We start from the raw sequence: 14,929 nt of genomic DNA, 5'->3' as shown, positions 1-14,929 counted from the left end.
CCTTCATCTTCACTGTTCATGGAACATGCCTCTGGATTCATTCCTGGTGTAATTTTTCCATTATTGATTTACCCAAGTGTTTCAGGAATAAACATCTTTTGCAAAGTATCTTTCCATTGTAATTTTGATTCATATGCATATAGAGAACATAAGCATTTATTGCTGCAAGAGTGATTATATTGAAAAATGAAGCAACAGGCTACCTTCTAGTTCTCGTCTTGCTAGTGTATATGCTAGCTAATTTGTCTGTCATGCCCACACCACTTCTGTTGGTGTTATATTCCAGTATCTAATTTGGCTTCTGGCGGGGTGCATTATTAAAGATAATGTTTTCATGATAGATAGAAGTATCTCTGCCTTGTTTTCTGAGGCATATAAAATACTAAGGTAATAGCCTTTGAATCCAAAAGTTGATGACAACAGATCTCAAAATCGTGATGGCATAAATTTGGAAGGAATTTCAGGCTTGTTCCTGTGGAGCTTCTTTTTCAGAAGCTTGCTAGTTTTTACCCCTTCTTATTTATTTATTTACATGGGTTGATTTTTTAATAGTGGCAACTACTTTCTATTTAGAAGCAAAGCGCACTTACAACGTTAGGCATTTTACAGCCCTTTAAAGTAAACACCACCACTGTGTAGCACTCGTTCCCAGCGATGTGGAAGCCGTTGGATGCCGTTGAGAGCGCCTGACCTCTGGAGGTCATGGATCGAGCAGTTGGAGACCTTGAGAATGTCGTCCACTGTATGTAAGCGGTCCCCTGAAGTGGTGCTTTCATTTTAGGAATCTGGCTGAGATCAGGAAAATAAGGGAGTTGGTAAAGCACTTCCCAGCCCCAAGCGACTGAACAACTCAGTCACAGCTTCTGCTGCATGCAGCCTTGCATTGTCATGCAGAGTGATGCGTAGATTATTCAGGAAGTGTCCTCATTTTCTTCTTAGTGCTGCTACCAAGTTTGTTTGCAAAAATGTGCAGTAGTACTCCGCATTAATGGTAAGGCCTCAGGGTATGGTATGCTTTATGACAACACCATCACAGTCGTAGGAAACGATCAGCAATGCTTCACATTGGTTCCGGTCAGCCGAACCATTACTTTTCACGGTGACCCGTGATGACGCCACCCGTTTGATTGGCATTTCAGCTGCAGTTCGTAAGCTCTGGCTCAGGTCTCGTCAATGGTGATTATCCACCATAAGAAGGCTTCACCTTCATGTTCATAGCGCTCCCAAGTGCGCACAAGCTGCATTATATCGTAGCAATTTTTGATTATCGATCAAAGCATGTGGAACCCGTTTGGAGGTGATTTTCTGCATTCCCAGCTGCTTCTTCTGGATTTGCAGCACAGTTGAAGGTGCTAGCCCTGTATCGTTGGACAATTCACGAATTGTGTATTCCAATCCGCCAGCACTAACGTGTCCGCATTCTGCAAGTTGTCATCACTTACTGCAGGATAACCAGGCTGCGGAATGTCTGTCACATTTTTTTGTCGGTCTTTGAAGGCCTTGACCCACCGTGCTACAGTAGTTTCACCACAAGCCTCTTGCAATCCTTTGTAACACTGCCTTGCATTGCAACCTCTAGCGCATTCAACTTTCAACAAGCCCTTCTGATCTTGCTTCAAAATCATTACAGCTGTACTCCACGAGCGTGCGCTCAAAACTGTGTTCTTGTTGTTGTCGCTGCACACGTGCATGGCATGTGGAGGGTGAGTTCATGCTGAGGGAGGGTGGGTGTCTAAAACTACCTCAGGTATACATTATATTGCCTGGCCACATATCATGGCATTGTTACAGCATAGTTGCCACTATTAAAAACTCAACCCATATATTTGTTATTTAATTTCTAATGAACTTCTTAATATTAAGTGCCTTCTTTGTTAAATTTTATTGTTTGTTTCCTTACTGTTAATGTTATATACAGTATTGTTTTACAATCAGTGTCAAATGGTGTACTTCATACCTGTATCCAACTACTACTAAATTAAAGTAATAAAATTTGGTAAAGACATTGTCTGTAGTGACATTTCTCCCTGTTCCTTCAATATCTCTGACAAGCCTCACTCAGTGAGTCACTGCATGGTTTGGGTCATATAGCTGTCAGCTTGCATTCAGGGAGATAGTGGGTTTGAACTCGATGGTCGGCAGCCTTGAAGATGGCTTTCCATGGTTTCCCATTTTCACACCAGGCAAATCCTTGGGCTAAACCCTAATTAAGACCATGGTTAATTCTTTCCCATTCCTAGCCCTTTGCCACCATAAAACCTATCTGTGTCGGTGCGATTAAAAAAAACCACCTCAATACCACATTCCTTCTTTGGTTCACTTCCTACTGTTCATTTCCTGGTTTATCTGTGTAAACTTCAGCAGCTAAAACATAATCTGTTTCAACGTCCGAGAGGAGCCATTGTTTTATCCTGTATTTACCTCCTGGTTTGGTAGGAAAATATTGCCTAAAAGGGCATTTTTCCCTAAATGGTTGTTCATCCATGGTAGTACATTCTTGTAGAACAAATGCTTCAGGTACTTGTAATGCAAATATATTAAGGCATACCTTATTGCTGTTAACTTGTCATTATGTCTGTGGGCTGGTTTGTCTACCTTATAATTGAACCTCAGAAACTGGGTAATTGTTTAGAACCTTTGAAGAGACGTTTTACCTTAGATAGGGCAACCATCTGCTTCACTCCATAATTATTCTTGAAGTGATTCGCCCACTGGAATAACTTCATTGTCAACACCTGAGAATTATCTGTCCTTTGAAAACCATACCTTGTCGGTGCAGGTGTAAATTTTATTATATTATCCAGTCTGAAATACAATATGTTACTCTTAAATATTTTAAACATAATGTACTGAAATCTTAATGGGACCTGAGGCCTATGGATATACATATAGGCCTACATAATGTAAATGGAGCAATAAAGTAGTTCATATTACATGATTATCATACCTAACACGTGATTGTGAATGCGGTTATTTTCTTCATTCAGTCCCATTTCGAGATATATTCACTTCTAGTTGTACTGAGTCAACCTCACCTTGTTGATCAATTGTATTAGATACTTGGAGCTCATCATTTTTTTCTCACTCAAGAGAAACTTTATCTTCACTATCAGTTTCTTCAGGATACACAAAATCAGGATCAGCTAATAAGTCTTCAGCTTACTCTCACTAATTTCATGCAGTACATTTTGTATAGCATTCTTGCATAACTGTTGATGACCAATCATTTTTGAACATTGAAACAATTAACCAATATTAGTTTTTCCACTGATGCACTTCCTAGCAGTGGAGTCAGTTGAATATTGTTTCTGTAGTGACCAACAGGTAGTGCAGCATAGAAATTAATGGAAGGGTCGGTTCAACCCATTCATCATATACAGTATGTAATTTATTGAACAGATACGGTAGTCGGTAACCTAAAAATATTTTTAAAACATGTGAATAACTGGCCCACCTGGTGCCCTTGATCATTAAGATGTTGAAGTCTAAACGATAGGACATTGTGGTTAGCCGGTTTGAGTCCTGTTGGTCGAAAAAATTTCACCATCAGAATGTTGGCTGGGAATGTAGGAGAGGTGGTGCTACACAATTTCTAATCACTAGATTGCATGCCAAAAGCCTGGATTAAATTCCAAACCTCTCTGCAGTGCTCATACGGAGTGAGGGCATATGATGCTGTTGATGGTGATTAGTCTGTCCGATGGGGACGTTAAGCCTTGAACAGAACTTTTGGTGCTATTCGACAGGAGTAGGCTATGTGCCAGCACCGGGTTTCTCTCTCTCCCTTCCTACCATCATAGATTCATTTCATCTCATTAACTCCTCTGATGAGGTTGATGTCAGGAAGCGCATCCAGTCATTAAAAAACTTGCCACGACAGATTCATCTCACCTCATACCCTACCCCATAGAGAAATGGTTGGACAAACAATGTGAATAACTACTAAACGAGATGAACAAATACACTAGGTAATGTGGATATACCATAGTCAATATTTTATCAATTACAAGTAATTGAAAATTAGATCTGGGTTGACTTGAGCCATTCAGAGTAGAAAGGTTAAAGAAAATACTAGGTGAACAATTAACTGATAATCTGCCACCTGGGCAGCAGTCCTAAAATGATTGATTGACTGACGATGTCATTATAGCCACTGACGACAAACATGAACTCTAACACTAAACAGTATTGATACGATACAAGGCGTAAGTCAACAAAGCAATAAATGAACATTTGATGTTAGACCTGCAAAAAATCAGAACAGTGTATTTATATAAGCCATTTTTTATCATCTTAACTCTTGTTTTTCCACTTCTGTAACTTACATTTTCTAACCTTCCTGAAAAGCATGAATTGAGATATTACTGTACTTCTTTGTTGTAATAGCTTGTTGTTAATTGGTGATGAGGAACTATAAAAAGTTGATATAACATTTATTAATAAACTGTGACATTCAACATTGTAAGTCTGCTGTATAGTTAAGTGAGCCTTTGTGAGGTTCACAGTGATTAAAGTGAACTACATTCCAGGACATGGCAGTCTTGAAAAATTCATTGTATTTTAATAATAATAATAATAATAATAATAATAATAATAATATCATCAACAGTTTATAAGTTTATGAGTGTTTCTCTGAAAAATAAAAAATAAAATATAAAATGTATGATTCTTCTCTTCAAAACCATGTGAATATAACACTGGATTGGATTTTCTTCAACAGGTTTGATCGCAGCATGTCTCTGCCTTTGAATTCTCCCATGTCAGGAATGGATTGCTCATACGATGGCAATTCATCGGATACTAGAGATATGCTTCGTAGCTCACCTGTTCGTAGAATGGACTTCGCTCTTTGTGAGTCTGCTTTGCATTACATTTAGTTTTAAAATAAATTTTGGGTCCTTTCATCAAATCCAACATTTATTACCTTAAAAATATTATTACTGTAAAAGGTTGATTTGGTCTGTGGAATATTTGAGTTGAAGATTATGTGAAGAAAATTATTCTTGTTGTATATCAAACTGTTTACTTATATTTACCAAATTTCTTTCAGAATTTGCAAGACAGGATAAAATGATAAATGTGTCTTGTTGACAGTTGATTTATTTCAATGTATCTTTACATATTTCCTTGTTTCACACATGCACCGATACAATATTTTTCATGTACTACACATAAATATTGAAATTTTTTTCCCTTTTCCCTGGTCCACCAGCTCTTCATAATTCATGAAAATGCGCAACCCATCTAACACTTATAGTCCCTAATGTTGATATTGTTGTGCTTGCTACCAGTATGTCAGCAAAATAAAATGACCCCAGCTTGCTCAGAAAAATGACTACATGCTATTTTCACGCCAAGAAATGAGGACCATTCGACAAACATGCTATTTATTGCATGTCCACCGAGGGAGTTGGCCATGCAGTTAGAGTCGTATAGCTGTGAGCTTGCATTTGGGAGATGGTGGGTTTGAATCCAACTGTCAACAGCCCTAAACATGTTTTACTGTGGTTCCCCATTTTTACACCAGTCAAATGCTGGGGCTGTACTTTAAGGCCACAGCCACTTCCTTTCCAGTCATAGTCCTTTCCCATCTTTGCCTCACCGAAAACCTTCAATGTGTTAGTGAGATGTTAAACCTCTTGCATGTCTTTATAATACATATACCACTAGTGTGAACTAGTTAATAGGTTGTGCAAAGTGATCTGTTGCGGCAGAATACGAAATGATTTCTGTAAAACATGAATCAGAGGTATGAAAAGGATACTACATTGTTAGGTGGATGGCCATGAACTCCAAATATGTCTTCTAAGAGCCAAGCACTGTATGGCGAGTGTAGCTGAAATGACAAGGCAGCTGTCACCCGTCAGGGCTGACAGCGGATGGATGGAATGAATCCAAGAGTATGCAACTATTTTTGTAAATGTTCACAGCTTTCTAGTGTAAAGGAAGACAGCAGGAATCATTAGCTTCAGTGTTAATTCAATACTTGTAGCTTGGATGAACTCTTAAAACTATCACAAATGCAAATAAAACTTACATTCCAAAAGGTCTTGCACATGAAGACTATGAACAGATCCAAATAGGCTGTGAACTGCTGTTCATGTGCCGAGCCTCGTAATAGCTCAGTAGGAAAGAGCACTCTTCAAGATGACTGAGAAGCTAGGACACAGCAAAAGAGACCGTTTCAAATCCTGACTGAAAATCTCAAATACGGTGAAAAAAGAGTTTTGAATCCTGATATGGTATTCTTTCTTTTGTTGTTGCCTGTTATGTTTTATGTATGCCTTTGCTGGCGGGACCTAGTGTTTACAGTGCACTATGTCTTCTGGTATAGGCTAGAGCATTTTTGTTACTTTTGTTCATCTGTCTCTGTCTTATCCTTGGCTTTGTCAATATGAAAGTGACTGAGGTATGAGCGATGCCAGTAATGCCATTCCTTATGCAGCTAGTCCTCGCTATGAATGGTGTGAAAATGTTGCTCATAAGGTCGGTTGATGCATGCATTTCAGTGGGCTTGGCAGACTGATATGTAATATCAACTTCTGGCTTGGCAAGGAAAGCAACGGGAAAATACCTCACTCCTCATTTCCCTAGTACTCTTCTTCACTGATGCCTAGGCCATCTGTGACAGCTGATGGCGGAGCTGTTGAGGATCCAACCAGCCTTAGGGCTGATGATCGAACATACATGTTTTATGTGGCAAGGTCTTATACCTATTCAGTGTTTATTTGGTCTTGAAAAGGGCCATTTGTATCATATTTTATTTAGCTGGGTTGGATGTAATGTAAGTATTATTTTCATCTGTATGAGTTAATTCCAGTTTCAAATATTGAATTAACATTGAATGTAACTTTTCCTGCTCCCTTCTTTTGTACCAGGAAGCTGTGAATAGTTCCAAAAATATTTGCATATCCCTAGATCCATACCGTCCATCTGCTGTCAGCCCTGATAGGTGACTGGCACCTTGCCACTTCAACCATGCTTGCCATCCACCGTGCAGTGTAATATCTATTTTATATCTCTAATTCATATTTTACAGTGTTCATTTTACATTCTGCCATAACAGATCACTTTGCACCATCTATTAACTAGTTTGTATTAGTATTAGTATATGTATTATAAAGGCACACAATAAACAGCATGTTTGTGGAATGGTTCTTTTATCTTGGCATGAAGCTAGCATATAGTCCTTTTTCCTGTGCAGATCTGCCTTGTTGTATATTGCTGACATACTGGTAGCAAGCAGAGCAATGTTGACCTTACAGACTATCAGTATTCAATGGGTTGCTCATCTCCCTGAATTATTAGGAACAGGTTGACGAGCCGGTATATTATTCAAAATATACACTGACAGGCATGAAAAATGGATCTCCTGAGAAATATAACATTTTATAGGATAATTTTATTTGAATAATTTCATCCCGCAATCACTTCTGTGTTTTGCAAAATGGGAGAATGACAAGCATTTCTTCAACAGAGGAGCCACAATACCATCTCTGTGAGTTGTGTACTGCCACTTTGTTGAAGGTATTGCAGATAATGGATATGGCTGCAATTATATTGGGTAAGGCAGGCCAATACAATAATACATCATGGCCAGCTGTTCTCATTTATTCCAGTCAGCAATTGTCAATGATTGCCAGTTCATTCTTATGACCATTGCAACAGTTAACAGACAGATTCTGTGGAATAAAGATGCCACTCACTTGGGATGAAGTTGTAAAGGCCGTATATGTGGTGGATGATGGGAGAAGCTTACGCTATGTAGCAAATGTTCTCAGGCATCGTATGAAAGCATTGAATGTTAGATTGAATGTTTTTGGGAGTTCAGTACTTCTGATAGTAGGCCCAAGTCAGGAATCATAAAACGTACATCTCTAAGTGATGACATATTTCTGGTCCTCCATTTTTGGCAAATGTCTGAAATGTTCACATAGTGAGAGAACAGTAAGACAAAGACTAAAGGAATCCAATATGAAGTCAAGATGTCCTATATCAAGACCGAAGCTCTAACGAACACACAAGGTAGCATGACTGAATTTTGCAAATCAATATCATAACTGTTCTCAACAGTGGAGCAAGGTTCTTTTCTCAAACTATAGCAGATTTAGCTTCAGGTCTCCAGACTGCTGTGAAGGAGTCAGGAGAGGGGTATTCACCAGCTTGTTTCATCCCAGGGTACCATTCAGAGAAGGTTACGTAATGGTATGGGGTGGTATAAATACTCACGGCTGTACTGAACTTGTGCTAATCAATTTTGGGGTGCTCAATGCCCAGATGTACATCGATGAGGTTCTCAATGAACATGTCATGGTTGTTACTCCATTCATCAGTGACAACTTCACATTCACGCATGATAATCCATGCCCGCATGCTGCTGGATGTGTCATGCAGTACATTCATGTCTTATAATAATTATACAAACTCATCATAAAAACTCTGATCTTGCCAGTATGTAGCCCAGACTTAAATCATATTGAACATGTATGGGATGTGTTTGGTTGGAGACTTTGTAGTCATGACATTGAGACCCTGCAAGAACTGAGGGATATTTTGGTTGAAGAATGGGACTTCATCCTTCAGGAGGATTTGAATGCGCGTGTGGAATCAGTGTCTAGACATCTGCGGGCAGTAATTCAAGCAAAGGGAGGGAAGTGTTTTTCATGCTTTTACAACACTTTCAGTTGCTATGTGAAGTGTAGTTGGTGTTAAGTGCCATTTGACCAACAGTGATAATGATGATGAAAATGTGCTTGATTGGATGATACTGACTAAGAAAGTGCATTTTAAAAATATTTCATATGTAATTTCATATCTCAAATGGCTTTTTTATATTGTTTCATTTTTAAACACTGTAATTTAGTAAATTAAGAAGTTAAAATGCTAGTGAGTCCAAAAAATAAAAAATGTTATGATCGAAATGCAAGTCGTCCATTTTTTTGAGCTGATGAGTGTACCTTACACATTTCCTTAAAGCTTTGCCTTTATATCAGTCCTAATTATTGTGTACATAAACCATAAGATAGTTGTTGGAATGAAACTAATACTGGTAATACTATAAACTCAATATTTTATAATTCTCTGCAGATTAAGAAGGGATGACTTTTTTATTTTTATTTAGTTTTTAATAATGGGAGCCATTTCTTTTCAGTTCTGACTTAGTTAAATTTATAACTGTGAAGTTATTCAGGCATTTTCAAAATTGATGTTGTACTGAATTAGTTTTGACAGACTGAACAACCTCACAGATAAAAGAAAGTGGATGAGAATTAGAGGAAGTAATGCCAGACACAGCTTAGCTGTATTAGTTTGCTACTTACGTTTCACTGGTTGAAGTTAATATTGCATTTAAACTCATTTTCCTGTATGGCCTTCTGATTTCATGTTACAAGGTGATGGTATTAGATGAAATCCTTTGAATATACTTCTAAACTAGCAGTTACCCGCGGATTTTGCAATTTTATAAAAGTAATCGTTCCTCGGTACTGTACTAAGACATTACCTGAAAATCCCTGAAGTATAAAAGCTCATTAAAAAATTGAGTTTCATTTACCCCAGAAACTGTTTGTGTAACACATTTGTGGTATTGAATTTTGGAGCTAATATGACTATGCGATATGGAACTGTACATGTGTGAACCATTCTTCTCTCAAGTCAGAAAAAAAACCCTGTTTATTTTTAATGAAGATTCCAAATACCTATTTCCATGTCTGTAACATCTTCCATTTTTGAGATATAAGTATTCCTGTAAGAAGAAAGAATTCAAACCCTTTATCAGCCCTTCCCCCACCCCCACAAAAGTAGATTTCCTTAAAACAAAAAATACATGTTTCTTTATTAATAATGGAGATTCCAAAAACCAACTTTCACATCTGTAATATCTTCAGATTTTAAGATACCAGTATCCTAATAAAAATAATTCAACCCCTCTTTCAGTCATTTTTACCCCCTCCCCTCCAAGCGAATCTTCCAAAAACAAAAATGTATGGGTTACTTTATATTTAAAAGAGATTAAAAATACCAATTTTCACATATGTAACATGTTATGTTTTTGAGATATACTCATTTTAAATATTCACCCCCCTTTGTCAGTCCTGTTTATCCCCACCTCCCCAAGTAGGTTTTCCAAAGGCAAAAAATTACATATTTCTTTATTTTGAAAGGAGATTCCAAATAAAACTTTTCATGACTGTAACATCTTCAGTTTTTGAAATATAAGTATCCTCAAAAAGGTATTGAACCACTTACTCACCTTTTTTCACCCCCTTAAGAGGATTTTTCTGAAAACAAAAAAATATGTGTTTCCTTATTTTTCAAGGAGATTCCAAATATCAATTTTCACATTTTAAAGGAGATTCCAAAAAACAATTTTCATGTCTGTAACATCTTCAGTTTCCACATAAAAGTATTTAACGCCTTTTCCAGTCCTTTTTACCCCCCCCCCCCCCCACTGAATTGTTTTTCCCAAAAAAACCAAATGCATGTTACTTTTATTTTAAATGAGGTTAAAAATACCAATTTTCACACCTGTAACATGTTAAGTTTTTTATATATACTGTATATATGCTCATTTTAAAAATGTACCCCCTTTAACACTTCCCCTTAAGTGAATTTTCAGAAAACAAATTATGCATGTTCCTTTACTTTACAGGAGATTCCAAATACCAATTTTCACACCTGTAACATGTTACATTTTTGAGATATACTCATTTTAAGAATTTCCAAAAAAAAAAAAAAAAAAGTTTCTTAATTGTTAAAGCAGATTCCAAATACCAATTTTCATGTCTTTAAACTGTTCAGTTTTCGAGATATACTGTAGATACGCTCATTTTAAAAATTCACCCCCCATTTTCATCCTCTTAGCCATGGAATATTGGAAAATCCTCCCTTAGTGAGCACCTACATTGTCATATGAATGTATCCCCAAAATTTCATTTCCTCGCTGTAGAATTGTGTATACGGATATAATATTGATGAATGCACATTAAAATTACAATACCCAAACCATAAAATGAATATTGAGGATGAATTTATACTGTGCTGACTTTTCGAAGAAAATTCAGTCATGGAGCCCTTTCTTGCATTACTTCCACTAGGCAGTTTGACCTTAAGAATATTCTCCCTTCATAGACTATGCACTGGTGATTCTTGTGGTTACAACACATTTCTGGATTCTAGCTGCATTGGTTCTTATGAAATCTTAATTTCTAATATACCAGTATGAGCAATTTATTTGTATAGTATTCTTCTCGCAGTAAGTTGCTCAATTTACTCTATGTTGCCTTTGTATAACTGCAAGTTATTTCATTTCATTGAATTTCTTCCTGTTGGAAAAACGTTCAGCTAGGCTTCATTAATCATTTTATAAACTGAATTTAATCTATAGAATTACACTTTCATTCTCTATCAAATGATGGAAACTGCCCTTATTATTTTTTTATATGTGTCATTCAATATACTTATTCAGCTTATCTCTTTGTAGCTTTGTACTGGTACACATAATGAAAGTATGAATTGGCCAGTTATGGATATTTTTGAATCAATAATTTTTAGTTTAAGAATATGGGATGAATTTTTTAAATTGATGTTTACTCACAATCACTCTAAGCTAGACATTCAAAGTGCATAAATTTTCCTATGTATAATATTGTTCACTGACACAGAGTGGAGTGGCCAAGCATGTTAATGCAATACGGCTATGGAGGCAAGCTCTGCATTCGGCAGATGAGTGGATTTGAACTCCACCTTCAGCTGTCCTAAGAATGGTGGTTTATGGTTTCCCTCTTTTGGCAAATGCCAGGACAGTTCTTATTCATAGGCCACAGCTGATTCCTTCTGCCTCCTTATCCTTACCGAATTTCATTCACCCTCATTCATTTCTTCTTCATTAGCTCCTCAACTGAGGTTGGTATCAGGAAAGGCATCCTGCCATAAAAACATGCCATAAATTTCATCTCGCCTCATTCCCGACCCCATATCAGGAAATGGAGCTAATACACGCTATACATGCTAATACATGCTATTGTTAATTAACCTTCAGGTTACAATGTTTTTTCAAATGGAACTTAACATTTTAATTTTTAATGAGTGTGAAAGGTAAATTTTTTATACTTGTGGAAAATGTTGTTTTGTTTTTACTCTCTAAGATGAACTTTAAGTGGAACTCATATAATCCACAGAACAAATCAACTATCAAAGGCTAGCTAAATATAGTCAACCTTCATCCATCTACAGGTGTTTTATACTGTATATTTATCATTTGTTTACAAATGCATTTTGATAGAAGGTGGTCTGTTTATCACGGGTTACCCTATACTAATTCAGTGAGGTCTATGTTTAGGATATGAATGCCAAAGTTATCTATTGACCCTGCATGACGGAATGTCTTGGGGAATTCAAGTATCTAATTGTTAGTAGGGTGGTTGAACCTGTTAGTAAAATAGCATAGCTTTTAGAAACAGAACTGTTTCTTGACTTTGAATTACCAGTATGTGTTTACCTACTATTTCTTGTTAAGCAAACACCCATTTTCCTGTGAAGAAAGAGAAAAGAAATACTGAAAAATAGCAACATATGGAATGTTTATTTTTCTTAATTGAAGAATATTGAATTTGTTTAAAATTTACTCAAAATGTTTAAATTTGTTTAGTGCTTAAATATATTTGACATGGTCTCATTTAACAACTCTGAAAGAATTAGAATTGTTGTTCAGTATTGACGTCCAATCTGTAGTGATGGTGATAATTCACTTCACTACTTTTATACTTTTAAGTTGGAGCATTTTCAAGTATTTTGGGATGACTGTGGTTGGAATCCCAGCCATTGAATGGGGAACTTTTGAAATGAAATGACACGTCCCTGTGGTTTGGATTCCACATAAAAATTGAGGTACCATGGCTAGGATCATGATATCAACAGCTATGTAAGACTACAAACTTTCTTTCTTCCTTCTTTCCAGCTATGTTCACGAACAATTGATGTTTTATGTCTCTTACCAGTATTGTGGTTAAAGGGCATTTTTCTACAATGTGGTTGTTTAGTGCATGGGATTTGAATTGTCTGTTCAGTAAAAATAGTGTGTGTGTGAATATTTCATTTTGTTCATTCCTTTAGGGCTAATGTGGAAAATTTCCTTGCCTGTGTTGATGTTCGTGTATTCATGTCCAGTGTCTAATAAGTTGTTGACAGATGGGTTGTGTGTCATGTGTTGAGTACTCTGTAAACTGGTAAGGAATGAGGGAAACACATTTTATTGAGTCCAAAGTAATAATTAGACCTGATATAGGCTTTTGGGCTTATGCTATGTCAAGAAAATAAGGTGAAATTCCTTACATTTCGCAGAGAACTTTGCTCTGCGTCTTCAGAAGAAAAACTCGACTGTTCACGAGAAAGGCTTCTCAAACAATGAGGTTTGAATTCTGATGTTATAATAGAAGTGGAAGTGGTACGTTCATTCATCACCAGATGGCTCACCGGACACGGTACAGAGCTAGCGTTCGAAGCGGAAGCTGATGGAACCATCAGAATCAGTCTGAGGGGTTCACATAAAATAACTGGTAAACACACATATGAAAATATGACATTGACACAAGCCTGGAATGAAACATCTGGCAATGAGGAACATATGAATTAGGAAAACACGGAGACAAAATAACAATAGTGAAGGGACAGGGAAGGGAACTGCCTACATAAACCCTTAATGGCTGGCAACCACGTATTACTTATGGGCCGTGAAAGCATCAATGGCAATAATTAGACCTGCCCACTTGCTCAGCTGATTACAAAACATTTCATGTTTGAAGTTTCATAATATTATTACTGGAAAATAAATGTTCATTATGAAACTTTCAGGTTATTGCTATTGAAAGTTTGGTATTTGGAATAAAGTGATTTCCAGATTAGACAACACTGCAAGATGGTGCCAGTAATATGATTAGTACAGTTTTAATGCCCTTGTATGCATATACAGAATCACTTGAGTTGTAGTTTATAGTGTCATTAGATAGACACAACACGTTATTGAGCAACCATGGCTACTTTTTCTTTACAGGTTTAAACTTGATCACAGTGCGAAGGAGGTAGGGTGGAACAAAATGTTGCAAAGTTTGGGTTGGGAAGATTTGGGAGAAAGATGAACTGCTCGACTAAGTGGTATGTTCCAAGCTGTCGGTGGAGAGATGGAATGGAATGACATTAGTAAACATATAAATGTGTGTGGTGTTTTTAATAGTAGGAACGAACACAATATGAAGATAAAATTGGAATTCAAGAGGACAAATTGGGGCAATTTTTTGTTTATAGAAGAGGAGTTATGGATTGGGATAATTTATTCAGGGGGATGCTCAATTAACTCCAAATTCTTTGCAGTTATTTATGTAAAGACTAGGTGAACAAAAGATAGTGAATCAGCCACCTAGGCAACTACCTTAAATGCAGATCAGAAGCAATTGATTGATTGTTCGGTCGGTAGGTCGGTCGGTCAGTAGGTCGGTAGGTCGGTTTACAGAGTTTTGATTAACAGATCATTTAGAAATGACACAGTAAAAACATATCGTATAGTGTAGGTTCCAAAAATTACAAACCAGCAATATGATACGGGTAGTGGAGTCTGACCCCTTCCATACTGTACTGGACATTGCAGCGAAATATGGTTTGCAGTTTGACAGTGACCTGTCACTTGTAAGCACTTGGAAAAGTCAAGAATCTTATAAGTGGATTCCCCATGTGCTCACTGGAAAAGACATGATGTGACACCTGAAAATTTGCACTTCTCTACTCTCTGAGAACAGGAACATTCAGTTTTTAAGAGAAGAATGACAAGAGAAAAATACCTGATGTTATATGATAATCATTTGAGATCTGCACAATGGCTAGATATTGATGAGGCTCAAAACACATGCTGCCCTTTCATTCAATGAAGATAACGTTT

The 14,929-nt window shown here is 36.9% G+C and overlaps 1 protein-coding gene across 1 annotated transcript in view; it reads left to right on the top strand.

The window, feature by feature from the left end:
- The window catches only part of Camta (Calmodulin-binding transcription activator), a 705,348-nt gene that overhangs the window by 469,879 nt on the left and 220,540 nt on the right, over positions 1 to 14,929 (top strand). Inside the window, exon 20 of the mRNA XM_068226037.1 lies at positions 4,721 to 4,851. Coding sequence (XP_068082138.1) covers positions 4,721 to 4,851 — 131 coding nt within the window. The remainder of the gene's footprint in view (positions 1 to 4,720; positions 4,852 to 14,929) is intronic.

The sequence above is a fragment of the Anabrus simplex genome, chromosome 2 (genome assembly GCF_040414725.1).
Source record: "Anabrus simplex isolate iqAnaSimp1 chromosome 2, ASM4041472v1, whole genome shotgun sequence".
Taxonomy (NCBI): domain Eukaryota; kingdom Metazoa; phylum Arthropoda; class Insecta; order Orthoptera; family Tettigoniidae; genus Anabrus; species Anabrus simplex.
Note: the sequence above shows the minus strand (reverse complement) of the source record. Positions and strands in the feature narration are given on the sequence as shown.